General features: G+C 38.9%; 1 protein-coding gene across 3 annotated transcripts in view; it reads left to right on the forward strand.

The window, feature by feature from the left end:
* The window catches only part of LSAMP (limbic system associated membrane protein), a 627,279-nt gene that overhangs the window by 563,788 nt on the left and 47,847 nt on the right, over nt 1-15,644 (forward strand). For all 3 annotated transcript variants that reach the window (XM_054572327.1, XM_054572328.1, XM_054572329.1), the window contains exon 4: nt 14,948-15,082. In XM_054572327.1, the coding sequence (XP_054428302.1) occupies nt 14,948-15,082 (135 nt within the window). The remainder of the gene's footprint in view (nt 1-14,947; nt 15,083-15,644) is intronic.

Below are 15,644 nucleotides of genomic sequence, written 5' to 3' on the forward strand. Positions count from 1 at the left end.
ATTCATGCAAAATGGAGGTAGAAAAGGCATTTTTTGTTTTCTTGTCTAATTTTGCATGTAAAGGATTTATTCTTGGTGACTTATACAATATGGCCTAATGACCATGCCAGATAAAACACGGTGAACTGCAGGAAAGAGAGGAAAGCTAAGTGGACAGCAGACAATTGGGAACTGGGACCACGACTTTGTGTAGGGGTCCAGGCAGACCAGCAGGAAGTCGGCATTGGCTTTTGTCAGAAACCTTGTCTAAAATGGGTAGGCAAGATGGAGATCAGTCTCAGAAATGGAACTAAGATTTTTTTGAAATATGGTGTAATTGTTAAAAACACTAGAGTAACACTAGACGTTAGCTCTGTCATTTATCTGTGTGATGTTGGGAAAGCTCCTTAACTTTGCTAAACTTATGTAGCTTCATTTGTGAAAAATGAGAAAAGAGTATGACTATTAAGGTAAATAAAGTAACATATGTAAGCAGTCTGTGACACAAAGTGATAACAACAAATGGAGGCTGAACTGTTAGCTTGGAAATGGGAATTGAATGTTGATTGTTATCATGATAATTTAATTTTTCTCCTTAATCTCCCCTGACCTAAAAACTGGATATCCCCTATCCCAAGCCAATGTTAAATCTGTCAGCTGAGGTTAATTTAATCCCCTTGAGAAAAGAAAAGGGGATGCCTCTGAATGTCAGACTACTAAGATCAGATGGAGAGCTTCAAATGTAGGTTTGCCCAAGCATCACCCAAGGAGCTTTATAAACACAGGGAATTCCTGGGCCTCACCCCCAGAGGTTCTGGTTCAGTAATTTTATGGAAGAGCTCAGTGACCTGCATGTCAAATGAGCTCCCAAAGTCATTCATATATAAGTGGTCCATGGATTACGTGTTGAGAAACACTGGAATAGATGCCGACAGGGGCCTTAGATAAGTTGATCACTATATTTGGGCACAATATTTGCATAATTTTTCTGTAAGTGCAAGCGAAATACATTGATTCACATAGTTAAGTTTTGTTTTGAAAACAGTAAGAATTTATTCATCTGAGGAGACATTATCTTCTATAAATATCTGATACACAGAATTTATTTATGAAAGATATTGAATAATATAGTAGACAACATATTTGACTCTGAAGTTTATTAAATACATAGGAAGTGTGTTTAAAAGGGTAATTTTTTAAACAGTCTTCATAGAAAAGCCTGTGGTCTCACTTCAGTAAATCCATTTCTAGGACATGAATAATTTTGGTCCAAGTAGCTTGTTCTAAATACATGATCCTAGGGTAGACTCTGCTGTTAAATAAATGCATAGTAGCATCCTAGTAGATACATTGTCTTAGTCAGTTTGGCTGCTATAACCAAGTACCATAGACTGGTGACTTAAACAACAAGCATTTATTTCTCACAGTTCTGGAGGCTGAGAAGTACAAGATTAATGTACCAGCAGTTTCAGTGTTTGGTGAGAGCCTGCTTCCTGGTGCATAGCCGGCCATCTTTCTCCTATGTCCTCACATGGCAAGAGGGGTGGGAGAGCTTTCTGGGGTCTCTTTCATAAGAGCGCTACTCTCATTTGTGAGGGCTGCTCTCATGACCTAATCATTTTCCAAAGGCCCCATCTCCTATTATTAGTGCATTGAGGATAAGATTTCAACATGAATGTTGGTGAAATACAAACATTCAGTTCATAACAATATGCTTTGTAATTATCAAATGTCTTACACAAGCATGTGACATTTCTAGGTTGAAGTCCATTAGAAATTGAATCTCTGGACAGCTATTCTGTGTGATTGCAGTGCAATCTTTATATGGTAGTATGGGAAGTGATGGCAGCAGACTTTGTGCCTTGAGCAAGACAAAACAGCTTCAAAGTGGTGCTGGGAAGCTGTCTAATCGAAACAAACTATCAAGTGCATTTAGGTGCTTCACTGAGATACAAGGTTCTATGCTATATAATGTGGAAAAAACACTGAGCCTGGTATTTTTGTATGACAGGTATTAGTTATCACCTGCCCCCTCCATCCATAAAAGTTACCCATGTAGATTCTAAAGCCTATTAATTGTATACTGTTAAGGAAACAATTTTGTGATTCTTCCCTGTTAGGCTGTGAGGGGCCTAAGCCACTAGTACACTCAGAAGTTCCCTGTACGAAAGAAAGATAAGCTGAGTTTTGATTGGGTTGAAGGGGTATAAAAGGAAAAACAAACTAGGACAAAGGATGCATTCTTTCTAGTCACACCTCAGGCCTCCCTCCCTTGCCTGGAAGACTTACAGTTCATATTATTAAAGAAACTCAAGTTAGGGTCATTCTCAGAATATTCAGATCCAAAGGGCTATGACAATAGGAGGGCGCAGAGATTTCTGTATAATGGTGCCACATCAAGGCTAGTAAGCTATTAGTAAGTGATAGAAATGCAGCACGAAAACTTTAGCCTTGGAGGAGAGGAGAAACTGACAACTAGATGATGGATCGGGTTCACAATTGAGCCCAACTTTAGACGTATCTGGGGACTGCAGTGCAATTTGAGTGCCAGTGGCAAGAACTGAAGAGCATTCAAACAAACTGGTGCCACAGAGTAGAAAGTCAGCAAGGAAAAGGCATCTGAGTATGCCTATAGATACCTTTCCCCTTCAGGATCAGCACTCTAAGTCCAGAGCCCTCTCAGCAGGCTCAGTTCTCACTGTTACAGGGCTGAATGGGCTGAGCCTGCAGGTCACAGTTCTTTAATGAACACAGTTGGACAGCTCAGGAAGTAGGGCAAAAGAGACTATCCATGTAGTCATTAAAACTCCATATTATCCAGTCAATTAGGGAATTGTTCTGATTTTATATAATATCAATTTCTTTGCTACTATTCCACCTGTCATTAGGTGTTGGTATCTTATTTCCCTATTAAGTCTTCTTTCCTTATGTCAGAAATAGAAAACTCTCAGAGATTTTTCTTTTTCATTATGAGAAACCAACCCTGAGGATATAGCCAAAAAGGTGGGTATGTCTTTCCCCTGTACTAAAATTATTAAATCCAGCTTCATTTTTCAAAATACTTCTAATATAAAATATATGACCTATGTCAAAAATTCAAGCAGTATAGGAAAGCATGAAATGAAGGAAAATTCCCTGGCCACACACTCCTGACACTCTGATTCCATAATTCAGAAGCATGACTGTTACTAACATTGTGTACACACTGTGTATATATATAGCAAGTGTGTTTAAAAGCATACATATTAATATGTGCATTTACGTGTATATACAATGTTCAAACACAAAGGAGAATACACTATACATAGTATTTGATAACCAATGTATCTTTTTATGACTAGTTATCATTACGTTACATGAATTAAATTTTCTTAAGTGTATACAGTTATATAAAAAGTATGACACATAGTAAGCACCTGCTAAATACTAAGTACAACAATGCTAAATATTTGGGGATAATTCTTTTCTTGCTTGACTTTTTAATTTTTAAACTATATAGTTTTCCTGGAAGATAAAGATCAGTTTTGCTTGTCTGTAATTTTCAGATGAAGGGATTTATACCTTATTTATTCTGTTTTATTTACTTCACACAACTTTATGTTTGGGAGGTTGTCCGTGTTGCCACTTCTGTCACCTATTCATTTTCTTTCTGTATTGTATTCTATATATAGATATGCAGCAATTTATTTACCCTCTTCACAACGTGGGTGCTTCCAATGCTTCTGTGAGCAGCACAGCAACTGCAGTGGGATTGCTGGGCCATAGGCACACCCTCAGCTATAGCAGATATTGTCAAACTCTTTTCCAAAATGGTTAGACCAGCCTCCTGACTCAAAATTCAACTTTTTAAGGATTTTGGCCCTCTTATGTCATATATATTACAAATACACTTTTCATCTTATGATTTATGTATTGATTTTGTTGATGAAGGTTTTGTACTGTGGAAAAATTTTTATTTTTTTATGTGGGCAAACAAATAAATCTCTTTTTTTATGGCCTCTATATTTCATGATTTTCTTAGAAGCATATTCCCTTCTTCAATATTATCAAATGATTATCTTTTCTTTTAAATTTCTTTTAAATTTCAATTTTTTAATTTAAAATCACTTGATCCATCTGAATTTGTTTTGGTGAATAAAATGAGGGTATTCTTTTCTCAAAATACGGTAGCATGTTATTTCAACACCATTATAGCAACAGTAAGAGAAAAAAATAATTCAGTGGGTAGCTAGGTAGGGTACTGACATACAAAACTATAGTTTTTCTAAATAAGACTAATACAAGTTAGATAATGACAAAAAGGATGCTATTCATTAGAAATAACAAAGTCTAAAATGTAGTAGAATAAGCTTAATGCATAATTCTCAGGAATTAGGAAGAAAATTGAACAATTGATGGATGAATAAAGTACACTTAAATGTGATATCTTATTCTTGGATAGAAAGAATCAAAATTGTAAAGCTCTGTCTCTCTAAATTAATCTCTAAGTCTAGTGTAAACCTGATCAAAGGACAAAATTTTTTTTGATTCAGAAGATAATTCTAAAGCTCATCTTAAAAATAAAAATATGGAAACAATCAGAACAATGCTGAGAAATAATTATTCATATCTTTAATTTAAAAATACTAAAAAGCTAATGTAATTAAAATAATAAGAGACTGGCCCAGGAATAGACAAACAGAATCCAGAAACAGAACAGAATCCAGAAACAAACCAAATTGTAAATAGGAGTGGCATTTAAAATCATTGAGGGGGTATGATTAATAGTTTTTAATTGACACTAATCCCCGAACTCTTTAATCTATTTCCCACTCACATGAAATTAAAGTCAAGGTCTTCCAGAGCTATTTAACTGCATTTGTCCTTGATGAGAGTGTACATTTATAAAAAGTAGAAATAATATCTTTTTATTACTTCCTTTACTTCTTGTGCTTCCTGTTTAAATTATTGGCTGCCACGTGGCAGCAGCTGATATTTGTCAATGGGTTATTTATAATGGTACTCAGAAGCCATGCTCTACTGTTCAGATCACAGCATATTTACATACATATTTTAGATATGTAGATCTTTTTATACTTAAAAAAACTTATATTTTGATTTATTAATGTTGTTTGGCACTCAAAAGTATCTCATCTCTATACCCTTTACCCCCTAGATGTTAATTTCTTCTTTTTGTCTACAGTTAATTTCTTCAGTCTATAAAGACCTCATAAAATAAATGAATGAATAAGAAAGTAAAGAGTAAAATATAAGTAGTTTTATTCTTCACTTATATCCAGTAATTTAGAGGCAATCTCCACTTGAATGTCCTGTGAGCATTCACATTCAACAGATATAAAAATTCATTCTATCCTCCCCGCCCCCTCCCACACCCATAGAAATACCATCAGGCTCACAAATCAGTCAAACCAAGAACTTCAGGGTAGCCCTTTCCCTCACTTGCCACTCTAATCAGAGGGAGTTTGTGAAAGCAGCCCCCTCCCATTTGGCTAAGACTGTTGTGAGCATTCTTCATTTCAACTCTTTAATCTAAACCTCTGTGGTGGCCCTTTTCCTCTCCTTTTGTTTTTATTTAAAAAGAAGTAGAGGAAACATCCTCATGCAGTGCTTTATAAATGAAGTGACTTGTCAAGTCAGAGACTGTGGCAGTAATCTGAAAGGCAGTAAATTTAGCGACCCTCACTTGCACTGACAGGCTGTCATGCGCTTGAAACATAAATAGCAGTGGAGACAAATCGCTGCTGTTTTCCTATTAAGCTTTGGCCCACTGGCCTCGCAGCCCTCCAGGAGTGGGTAGGCCCCGCCTGGGAGAAGGCTGCTTTCAAAAGCAGACATGAGCTGGCTGTTGGTCTCTCCCATCCTACCTCGATGAGTGCTGCCAACGGTGCAGCTAGGACCCTCACGCCTTCTGAGATCTACCTGCTTCGCATAAAGTCATAGAGTCTGAAAACCGGGGCCAGGATTCAGGGGTGCTGGTGTGAGGGCTGCCATCCAAACTGAATGTTGATGGTGGTGATTCCTAGTTTGTACATTTTGGTCTAAGGGCAAGAAGCAAATAGCTGGACTCTTTACTATTATCAACTCCAGAGCAACTGAAGGCTGCCCACCTTATGTTAAATGGGAACAATCTAAGAATACCATTTTAGTTCATGCTTAAACCATTTCCTTTCCTGCTCTACCCCTTCCTTCCCCACTTACCCCCACTTTTCTCTTCATTACTTACTTATTGACCTGAAGCAAGAACAGCTTTCTAAATGGGATTGAACAGCTCCTTCAGCAGTGAGACCAGCTGAAAAAGTGAGGCTGGTATTTGAGGGTGAGCCCCAAATAAGGTCACTGCAGCATTGGGGCCTGTAAGGAAAGGGCAGAGGGCCAGATGGGGTTATCACCCGCTTTGTTTTAATTACTTTTCAAAGGCTTCTGTGGCAGCCACAAAACCAAGCCGAGCAATCCTTCCACGGTGCAATTACCCTGCTGAGTTTAACACATTCGCCTACAAAATGCCAATTGATTTATGTGACTTTTGAAAACAGCAATCACTGTTCTCATATCTCTTGATATTTAATCCTCGGCCATGGCAGAGTTGCTAATGACAGGTCGCAGAATACCCCTGCAGTTCTGATGACAATGGTGAAAGGTCGTGATTGTTGCTCCCTCGGACTAGCAGTTCTTTGCTCTGCCTCACCCCCTTCTTAGGAAACAGTCTAGAAAATAATCAACACCTGCAGGAGTTTTCACTTTCATTGTATTGCAAAGGACTCTTCTAGATATTCCTTTTTATAGTTTTACCTCTTGGCCTCTTCTTCCCCGCCCACCCACACCTGAGATAATAAAAATTAAGTGAGACAATGAGTCCTTGCTTTATGGCATCATGCTACCTCATGCAAATATTCTGAAGTCCCTCCTAAAAGTAGTTTAAATTACCACCAATGTATATATTACATATATAATCCTCATTTAGCCCCAGCCTCTTAGCAACTCCATATTTCTGTGTGCCTATGGAATGTACTCCCCAGGATGTTCTAAGAAAAATCAATACCAACCATGTCAAGAGTCAAACTCATTCTCTCTAGTCCAAAATAAATACTCCTTCCCAATCTCCTAAGTGGTGCCAACTGCATTCAAACTCAGGAAGTCACTAGCTTTCAACCTACACATTACATTTAGAACATATTTCTTCACACCCAAGAAGAAATGGGCGGACCACATTCAAGTGGATGACAGGAGACTTCGGGACAGGTAAAGGTCAAATATGTGGTGCACATTCCCTCTGTCCTCACTAGATATTGCCCCTCCTTCCCACTGAATCCAGGCTATGCCTCAGAATCTTTCTCAACATCATGCTCAGGGCAGCCACTGCCAGTTAGTCAGGACTGGTGATGACTATCTGACATCCTTAAAGAACCATCTTCTCTTTCACAGCAATTCACAAGGTGGCGTATCACAATACATATTAGGGCTCAGTGCCAAGAAATTGTACTAAGCAAAAGTGGTGCTGAAATAGAAAGGACATTAAACAAATAGAATTTTCATGGGATTCCATGCTTCTACATCATGTTTTCTCCAGAAAAGGGAGGAAGGAAGAAAGGGAGGGAGGAGAAGGAGGGAAAGAGGAGAAGGAACTCATATAAAATGCCAGATTTACTCAGTACTTTGTGGGTGTCAAAAGGTTTCACTGTATCTTTTTTATTTTGTTTTAGAGAGAAAGAAGGAGGGAGGAGAGAGAGAGAGAAACAGCAATTTGTTGTGCTACTCATTTATGCATTCATTGGTTGATTCTTGTATGTGCTCTGACTAGGGATCGAACCCAAAACCTTGGCATATCAGGAATGATGCTCTAGCCAGCTGAACTACCCGACCAGGCCCCCACTGTGTCTTTAAGGAGATACAGAGGCACTGAACACAGCAAATCCAGAGTCTACACCCCACCTCTCCCACCCTGGAGTATGTCCCGCTGTCACATCACACTGCTCGTCTCTCCTGTGTGAAGAACTCTTTTTCAGGCAGGCACACCAGACTACCACATCCTTTTATAATTTGCCAGCTCTGATTCTCTCCCCTTGTGTTCTTCAGCTTCCTAAAAACAAACTTCTCTCAGTAAGGCCTTCCTAATGTAAGTCCATGACACACTGTTCTGCAGCTCCTTTGTTGGCTGTTGACATTTATGTGCACCAGTGCTTTATATTGTTGTGGGGTGGGGGTGCTCTATGAATAAGTGAATTGGGCTAAAATTTAAATACCAACTTTTTTTCTCACTTACTACTTTATTTAATTCTCTCAATAAAGAAGTCAAGTGAGGAGCACAAAGCTTATAAAAGCTGACAACCATCTTTTTTACTTTCTTTATCTATAACTGAGCTGCTTTACTCTGGAAATTTCCCAAGTGTCCCATTCTCAGCTTTCCATTTTATACTCAGAAACAGAAATAGAGCAGATTCTTAGAGCTAAGAATTTATTTAGCCAACTCTAGTATCTCCTGGCATTCTAATGATGAAGGTAGTCATCCCTAATGGGAACGTGGGCTCCAGAAGTTCATAGACCTGGTTCAAACCTCAGCTCTCCTTTAATAACATTATAAACTTAGACGCGTTCCTTAAGGGCCTTCTTTAAACTTGGGTTCCTGCATTTCCTCTTCTTTAAGCTATCTAAACAGTACTGTGAACTAAATAAGAAAATATTCAAGCCACCCAGCACAGTGCCCAGAACGTGTTTAGGTGAGTGGCAGCTCATTCAGCAGTCACTCTGCAATACTCACTGAGCATGGCAGCATGCAGCACTTGCTGCACGATGAGGTACAATGATGAGCAACACCAAATGTGGTCCCTACAATGCAATGGTAGCTTTTATCAATATAACTCCTCCTCAGAGAATCAGTCATCGGGGATCCTGATTTCAAGCCTAGCATTTAGAAGGGCAAAATGGTTTCTAAAAACTGAGAACAAGTAAAGGTTAAGCATTAGTAAAATAACAGAATGTCATGGCCCAGGACTGAAAAGGATGTGTGGATGGCAGCCTCCAGTGGGTTGCTGAGCTCAAACTATGTCAGCCAGCTGATTTTTGTATGTGAAAGGAAAGACGCAAACCATGATGAATTGGATCTCTCTAGATGCTAGGAAGATAATGCCAGGGCGGTCTTCATTTGGCCCATGGTCATTCGTAGAGCCAAAGGCGGTTGTGAATCCTTCCTGGCACTGTGCTTGCCTCCAGTTTCTGGGTATTAGCTATACTCTTTCAGACTGCCGAAGGCATGGAGTAGTTTCCACACCCTGGTATGTTTTACTATTTGAATAGGGAACATTTCTACAGCAGAATAACCAATCCCTTCTCTTCCATGTAGTTCACATATCTTAAGATTCAAATGCTTCTTTAGAGAAGTCTCTCTTCTTTCATTTCTATTCTTCTCTTTCTTAAATTCATCTTCATTATGTCACTTTTTTGCCCCCCTCCAACCCCACATTCTCTTTAATACTTTGCTCTTCCCCGTGTCTCATTTCCTGTGATTGCTGCTTTGGCAACTGTGTCTGCCCCCTACACCTACCTTCTTTCAATCACAGATCATTTATCAGTCTTCACCCCTCCCTTGGAGGGTGATGAGAGGTAATGATGAAAAGTGGATTCAGCCTTTGGACAGAAACATTGTCAAACACTAAAGGATCTCTCAGGTGGGATGCAAAGATGAGAAACAAAAAAACTTCAAAGGATTGGGAAAGAGACATGGCAGGAAACATAAACAACCCCATCAGAGGCATTTTTTTTTTCCGGATTTCTGTGTTTCTGTCTAGCTTCCTTTTTTTTAAGCATGTCTGTATAGAACATAATGTGCAAGAACAGTAGGGAAAGAACAAAAACAGGAACAGGTGAGTATGTCCTTCGGGGGAAAAAACGTGAAATGTACTGTAAGAACAAGAACTCGTTATAGCATTTGAAGTTAGCGCAGGAAACTTCAAATGGCATCATTGATTCACAATCTTTCTTTCTCTTATTTTTAGAGGCAGCAGTTTATAACTTGCTTTTACTTGCCCTTTTCACTTCCCTTTCAGCTATACAAACACACGTGTGCGTGCACACATACCCTGTGAGACAAATTCCACTTGTTTGCTTTTAATTAATCTGTATATGTGTTCGTATTTTTAACTATTGTGTTTACAGCCACTACTTGTAAATATTCAAATTTAGATGAGTAAAGGAAATGTCAACCCCATTTCAAACACATCTTCTCTTCTGTGGGGGAAAAAAAAAGATCTACAGAGATGTTATAAGAGTCTTCTCTGAATAATGAAAAAAATGGTTCATTCATTTTCTAACATGTAACACTCCTTGGGATTCTACCTCTTCAAAGTTATAAAACACTCAAATTTAACAAGTTTCCTAAATTTTATTTGTTGTTTCTCAAATAAAAGGAAAAAAAGGCAATTACCATAAAGATTTTTGGGGTAATAAGCTTTTTAAAAAATTTTAACAGGGGACTGTTTGTGATGTCCTGGGGAATTTTCAAGAATAGGTCTACTCTATTTAATGAGCAAATATTTGGGTATTAGTGAAATTGTATGCAGTCTGCTAAAAGTTAGAGTGAAAGGTTATATGTAAATAAATAGCTTTTTGTGTGTGAGAGTGAGTATGAATGTGTTTATGTGAGTATGGAGAGATAGAGAAGGAAGATGGGTTAGTGGGGAGGAAAAGGAAAGAGAGAAAGGGAAAAAGTGAGAAAGAAAAGTACCATGGAAAGGTATTTAATTTGAAATACTTGCTTATGAACACCTGGGTGACCTTGGAAAAATCTAAATAAATCAATGTTCTGAATGTGATTCTACAAGTATCACCAAGGCAGGGTCAGTACTCTGAAGGCACTATACTCAGGAGGCAGCAGCTGGCATACTTTAATTGCAGTATTCCTGCCTGATTTGCCTCCATGTTAGGAAAACACAGAAGAGAACACTTTGCTCTTGCCATTTGCTCTAGGCCCCTCTTTTTGACTTATGAAGAAATATTAAAAGAACTAATGTGTACAACTTGAGTAAACAGTGACTAAGAGGAGATATGCCAATTACGTGCAAGAGTTTGAAAGGTGCGTGCTCTGAGGAGGACGATAAGTTCTTTAGCCTGGTAACTGCATATTGCCAGGAAACACAAAAGCACATTAAGCAAAGGGAGATTTAAACTACACACCAGATCCCAGAATAAACATAGCACTCGGTGATGTGAGCAAGCTTGTAGAAATAGGTTGAGATGTTTTAAATAGCAAAATATTGAAATTTGCATTTCAAGTAAACATTTATACAAGGGCAGAAAATAATAGATAGGAACAAGAGACGGACCCAAGTTGGAGCCATAGGGTTTTATTACACAGAGAACTTAACAGGTTAAGTATCACATTCTGGCCTGAGAGCCTCGTTAAGGTTGAGAGAGTAAAAGGGAATGGTGACAGGACCTTGGCTTAAGAGCAGCTAGTCTGAGTGAAGTGAAAGAGAGTGAGAAAGGTGCCCTGATGGGCACTGACACGTTGGGCCAAAGGGTAATGATCAAGAGCATGGAGTGCATTTTAGAGTTTTGTGACACAGGACTAACACAACATATTCTATGCCTTGAAACCAGAAACTGCAGTTACTCAGATGAAAGAAATGTCATTGCTCCTGTTTCCACCAGGGTCTCTGTTGTCTCCACACCTTTTTCTGAAATAATAACTCCACACAACAGATACATCCTCAGGACATTACCAGAGGTGCCCCATCCAGCATTTTACAGCGGAATACTAAGCACATCTGTCCTACTCCAGTAAAAGGGTACTCTTATTAGGATCATTAAAAGGGAGTGGATTTATGCACAGCTTCTTTTACAGAAATACTTAGTCAACTTTCAATCCTTAGCTCTATTCTCCTGAGGCATATAATGACTTGAACCTGACTCTAGTTCTTGCTCGTTGTTTTGATTCTACTAACTCAAACAGACATTTATGGAGTAACAACTAATCTTACCAAACTCTGGGCTGGTTCACAGGGATATTGCAAGTAAAAGAAGAGGATATAAGGGGGATAAATGGTAATGGAAAAAATACAATAAAAAAGAAACTATTTAAAAAAAGAAAAGCATGGCTTTTGAGGAATTTACAATGTGATTCTCTGGCTTTCCAGCAACAGAAAAGCACCCATTTCCTGTCAAATCACTGGATTAGTGAGAAATTCTCAAGTGAAGTAGGAGAGATAATGTGTTGTGGGCAAAGGCTCCTGTGTTTGCAAGTAAAAACATGTAGCAAAACGTGCCAGGAAGTGCAAGAGTTTCAACTAGAGGATCCAAGGGGTAAAGGAGAAAAGACAAGAAGGAGGGCTCAGAGATGCCGTTTAATATTTTAAATTCTCATTTGGCTAGTTTCTCCTACCTGTATTTGGTTTGCACTTTGAGGCTCACCCACTCTACTGAAACAGCTACACACATTGTATGCTTGTGACAGAGGCAGCCATAACAGTGGAAAAGAGTAAGCAAAAACGATCTTTCTGCATTATGCACGGGGCATTTAAGGGAAAATTCCCCCTCTGTGCTCAGATAGGAACAAAGGGAATTCTTCCTAGAGATGTGGGATTGAAAATTCATCCCATGAGGATCTGTTTTATTATTGGTTTATTGGGAAGAAATGAGATTATTAAATCTTGCATTGGCAAAGAAGAATCCCAGGTACAAAACCCAATAAATATTATTTCATTTTCTCTAATCCATCGTAATGTTTACTCTCACGGTGCTGTCTTTCCAAACCGGTAGGGCCTTAGGTGGTGCTACACTAAAATTATCTTTTTCTCTCCTGGAAATGGCTTATAGCTCTCAAAAATTCAAAGTGCAAAACTGAGGTCTATTATTCACCATTTCTAGATATTGTATGGAAGTTGAAAAGAATTCAGTGTTGTTAGCCATCTCCAAGAAGACCATACCTGTTATCTTTCTCTCTTACTCCCCTATGTACCCTCTTGGGAATAAGGTTGATGGGTGTGGGCCAGAAGTCCTAAAACATTCTAAAATCATTTTGAACTTTTCTCTTATTCAATCCATCATTATTCTCAAAATCAATAATTGTGTCTCACTGTCAATTTCCCCTCTCCACCACAGATTTTTACTGAGCTTACACTTATTTTTGCCCTGCAGTCATCAGAGCTGCCATTAGTCTTCAGGGTATTTATACTTAGCCAGGAGATTCTTAGCATCAGTTAGCTGGCTGACTCAGTCCATAGATCCATATATACAAGGATGCAGGATCTTTTTTTTCTTCCAAGCCCAAATCCTACCCATCTAATCCAACAGAGTGGACTATTGCGCTTTCTGAGATTTCTGTTTCCTTTTCTACCACATTCCACCTCTGTGACCTATGAAGTCAGGTCTGACTATTTGTTTGAATGCGGAGAAGAAAAAAGGCGAAACACAGGTTTTAAAAAATTAGCCTTTTATAAATAACATGTGCCTATATACTTATAAACTTATTCTAAAACATTTTTACTAGAAGTGTGTGCTAGATAATGTTTAGGACTTCAGAGCCAAATAATTGTATAGAACTATTGCCTTTATATTATTGGGATTGCGAGGTTTACTCAAAACTAGCAATAGAGACATTGACAGAAGACTTGAAATTAGGAGTATTCCTGACAGTTGTGTTATAGACTGTTATCAGAGAAGCTGTCCGTTCTATTGGGAGCCTATTTACCAAGCTTAGCCAACATATTTAGACAGTGAATTTGTCTTTGTGCTGACTATCTGTTATGTTGATTTGGCCATCGGGGAATTTCCGGAAAAGGAAAACAGCTTGTGGGATTCGAGGAGAGCTATTAATTAGTACTATTTAGTGCAGGATGGCCAGGGCAAGATTTCTTCAAGATGGAAGAACTGTGTTCTTTAGCACTCTCCCAGCTGCTCTGTCCTGACCCAAGCAGCAGTGGGGTGTTGCAACTTGGAAGTGAGGGGGTTCAACCTGGCTAGAGTTGAAGGTCAAGCTCTTCCTGCTCAACCTCTTTTCTTCTTTACTTTCTCTGTCCCCTTTCCTTTTCCTTCCCTTCCACTTCCCCTTCATTGTCTATCTCCTCCCTCCCTTCACAAAGAAAATCATTTAATCATTTTTACTGCTCATGAGGGGAATTAAACAAGCTTCCAATCTTGAGATTTTTTTTCTATAATGGAAACATCCAATTTTATAGGACTTTCAAAAAAGGGCCACCAGACCCCTAATCCCAACTGTTTAAGTCAGTGTTATTTAGTTCCTTGCCGTCACCCCATGTGATGCAATCTGTCACAAAATGCACCATCAGTGGCACATTCTCATGGATCTGGTCTGTGGCCTGGAACAAGGGAGCCATAACTGAAAGACAGGGTTTCAAACATGACCCTTGTGAACAGAATTCCACATAAAGTGGGGGAAAAGAGTGAACATCTCTCAAAAGTAAGCCACTTCTCCTTCTAACAGCAACCTTGGTTGAAAGAGTACTTTGCAGTATGAGGTGATTATTAGTTATTAGTTATGATTATTAGATATTAGTGCTTCACCCATAGCTCCCCTGAGTCCTTTACAACTTTAGTATAACTCTCCCCTACTCCCACTTGTTCTGAGCCCTTAACCAATGATTGAGGGATGACACATAAACGCCCCAGCTTCTTGCCTCTTGATCAGGACATCTTTGAAGTACGACACGTGTTGTCCCCAGAGCTTCCTGAGTGAACCAGCTGGCCTTCTGGGAAACCTGGCATTATACCCGAGCTGAGCTTCTTTCTTGCCAGGTCCCATTTCCCAGTCCTCTACCAGTTATCCTGATAACACTTCTTTAATAACTTTCACATGACGTTTTCTCTTGGAATCTATTTCTTTGGAATTGGCCTCATGCAAAGCACATTGTCAAATTATTGAAAAGCCATGTGGATTGATTGCTTCTAAAAAAAAAAGAGGTGATCTGCTGCATATGTTAAACTTTAAAAAATAATCATGCAAACCTCTATTTTTCAGGAAGAGAATTTGAAGGAGAAGAAGAATATCTGGAGATCCTCGGCATCACCAGGGAGCAGTCAGGCAAATATGAGTGCAAAGCTGCCAATGAGGTCTCCTCGGCAGATGTCAAACAAGTCAAGGTCACTGTGAACTGTGAGTATGGCAGCAGCCATCAGGTGCTGTGTGCCCAGGTCCACTTCCACTTCCAGTGAGCTCTAAAGATCCCATTAGCAAAAGAACATTGCATTTCAAGCAGATGTTCCTCCGGTCAGCGATGCACATTTATACATTCGATACATTCAAGGGCAAGACTTGGTCTTTGAATTTGATAAATCAACTCTACCAACTCTAAATATAACCCATAATATATTTAACAATACACTCTGCCTTTTACTCAGACTATCGAATTAAGAAAACACGATCAGACAGCACTAGCATTTCTGGCAATCACTATTTGAATCTTTGTGGAGACCAAGGTCATACCACTTTGGAAAAAAAACAACAAAGCAACAATTCATATCTGCCTTAAATGGAATTTTCATCTAATTCATTGTTTGTCAGAGGGAATAACCCAAGATCATACTTTATCCTCTGCTATTTAACTAATTGGCCTTGGGAACAAATTCAAGCCACTGTGCTCAGATACCATGTATCCCTGAGGGCTAACAGGGATAACTGATAAGTTAATTTTGGTTACCTATTTGTCCCAAAATAT

This window comes from Pteronotus mesoamericanus, unplaced genomic scaffold (assembly GCF_021234165.1).
Source record: "Pteronotus mesoamericanus isolate MK-2021 breed Mesoamerican mustached bat unplaced genomic scaffold, CSHL_Meso_final contig_228, whole genome shotgun sequence".
NCBI classification, from domain to species: domain Eukaryota; kingdom Metazoa; phylum Chordata; class Mammalia; order Chiroptera; family Mormoopidae; genus Pteronotus; species Pteronotus mesoamericanus.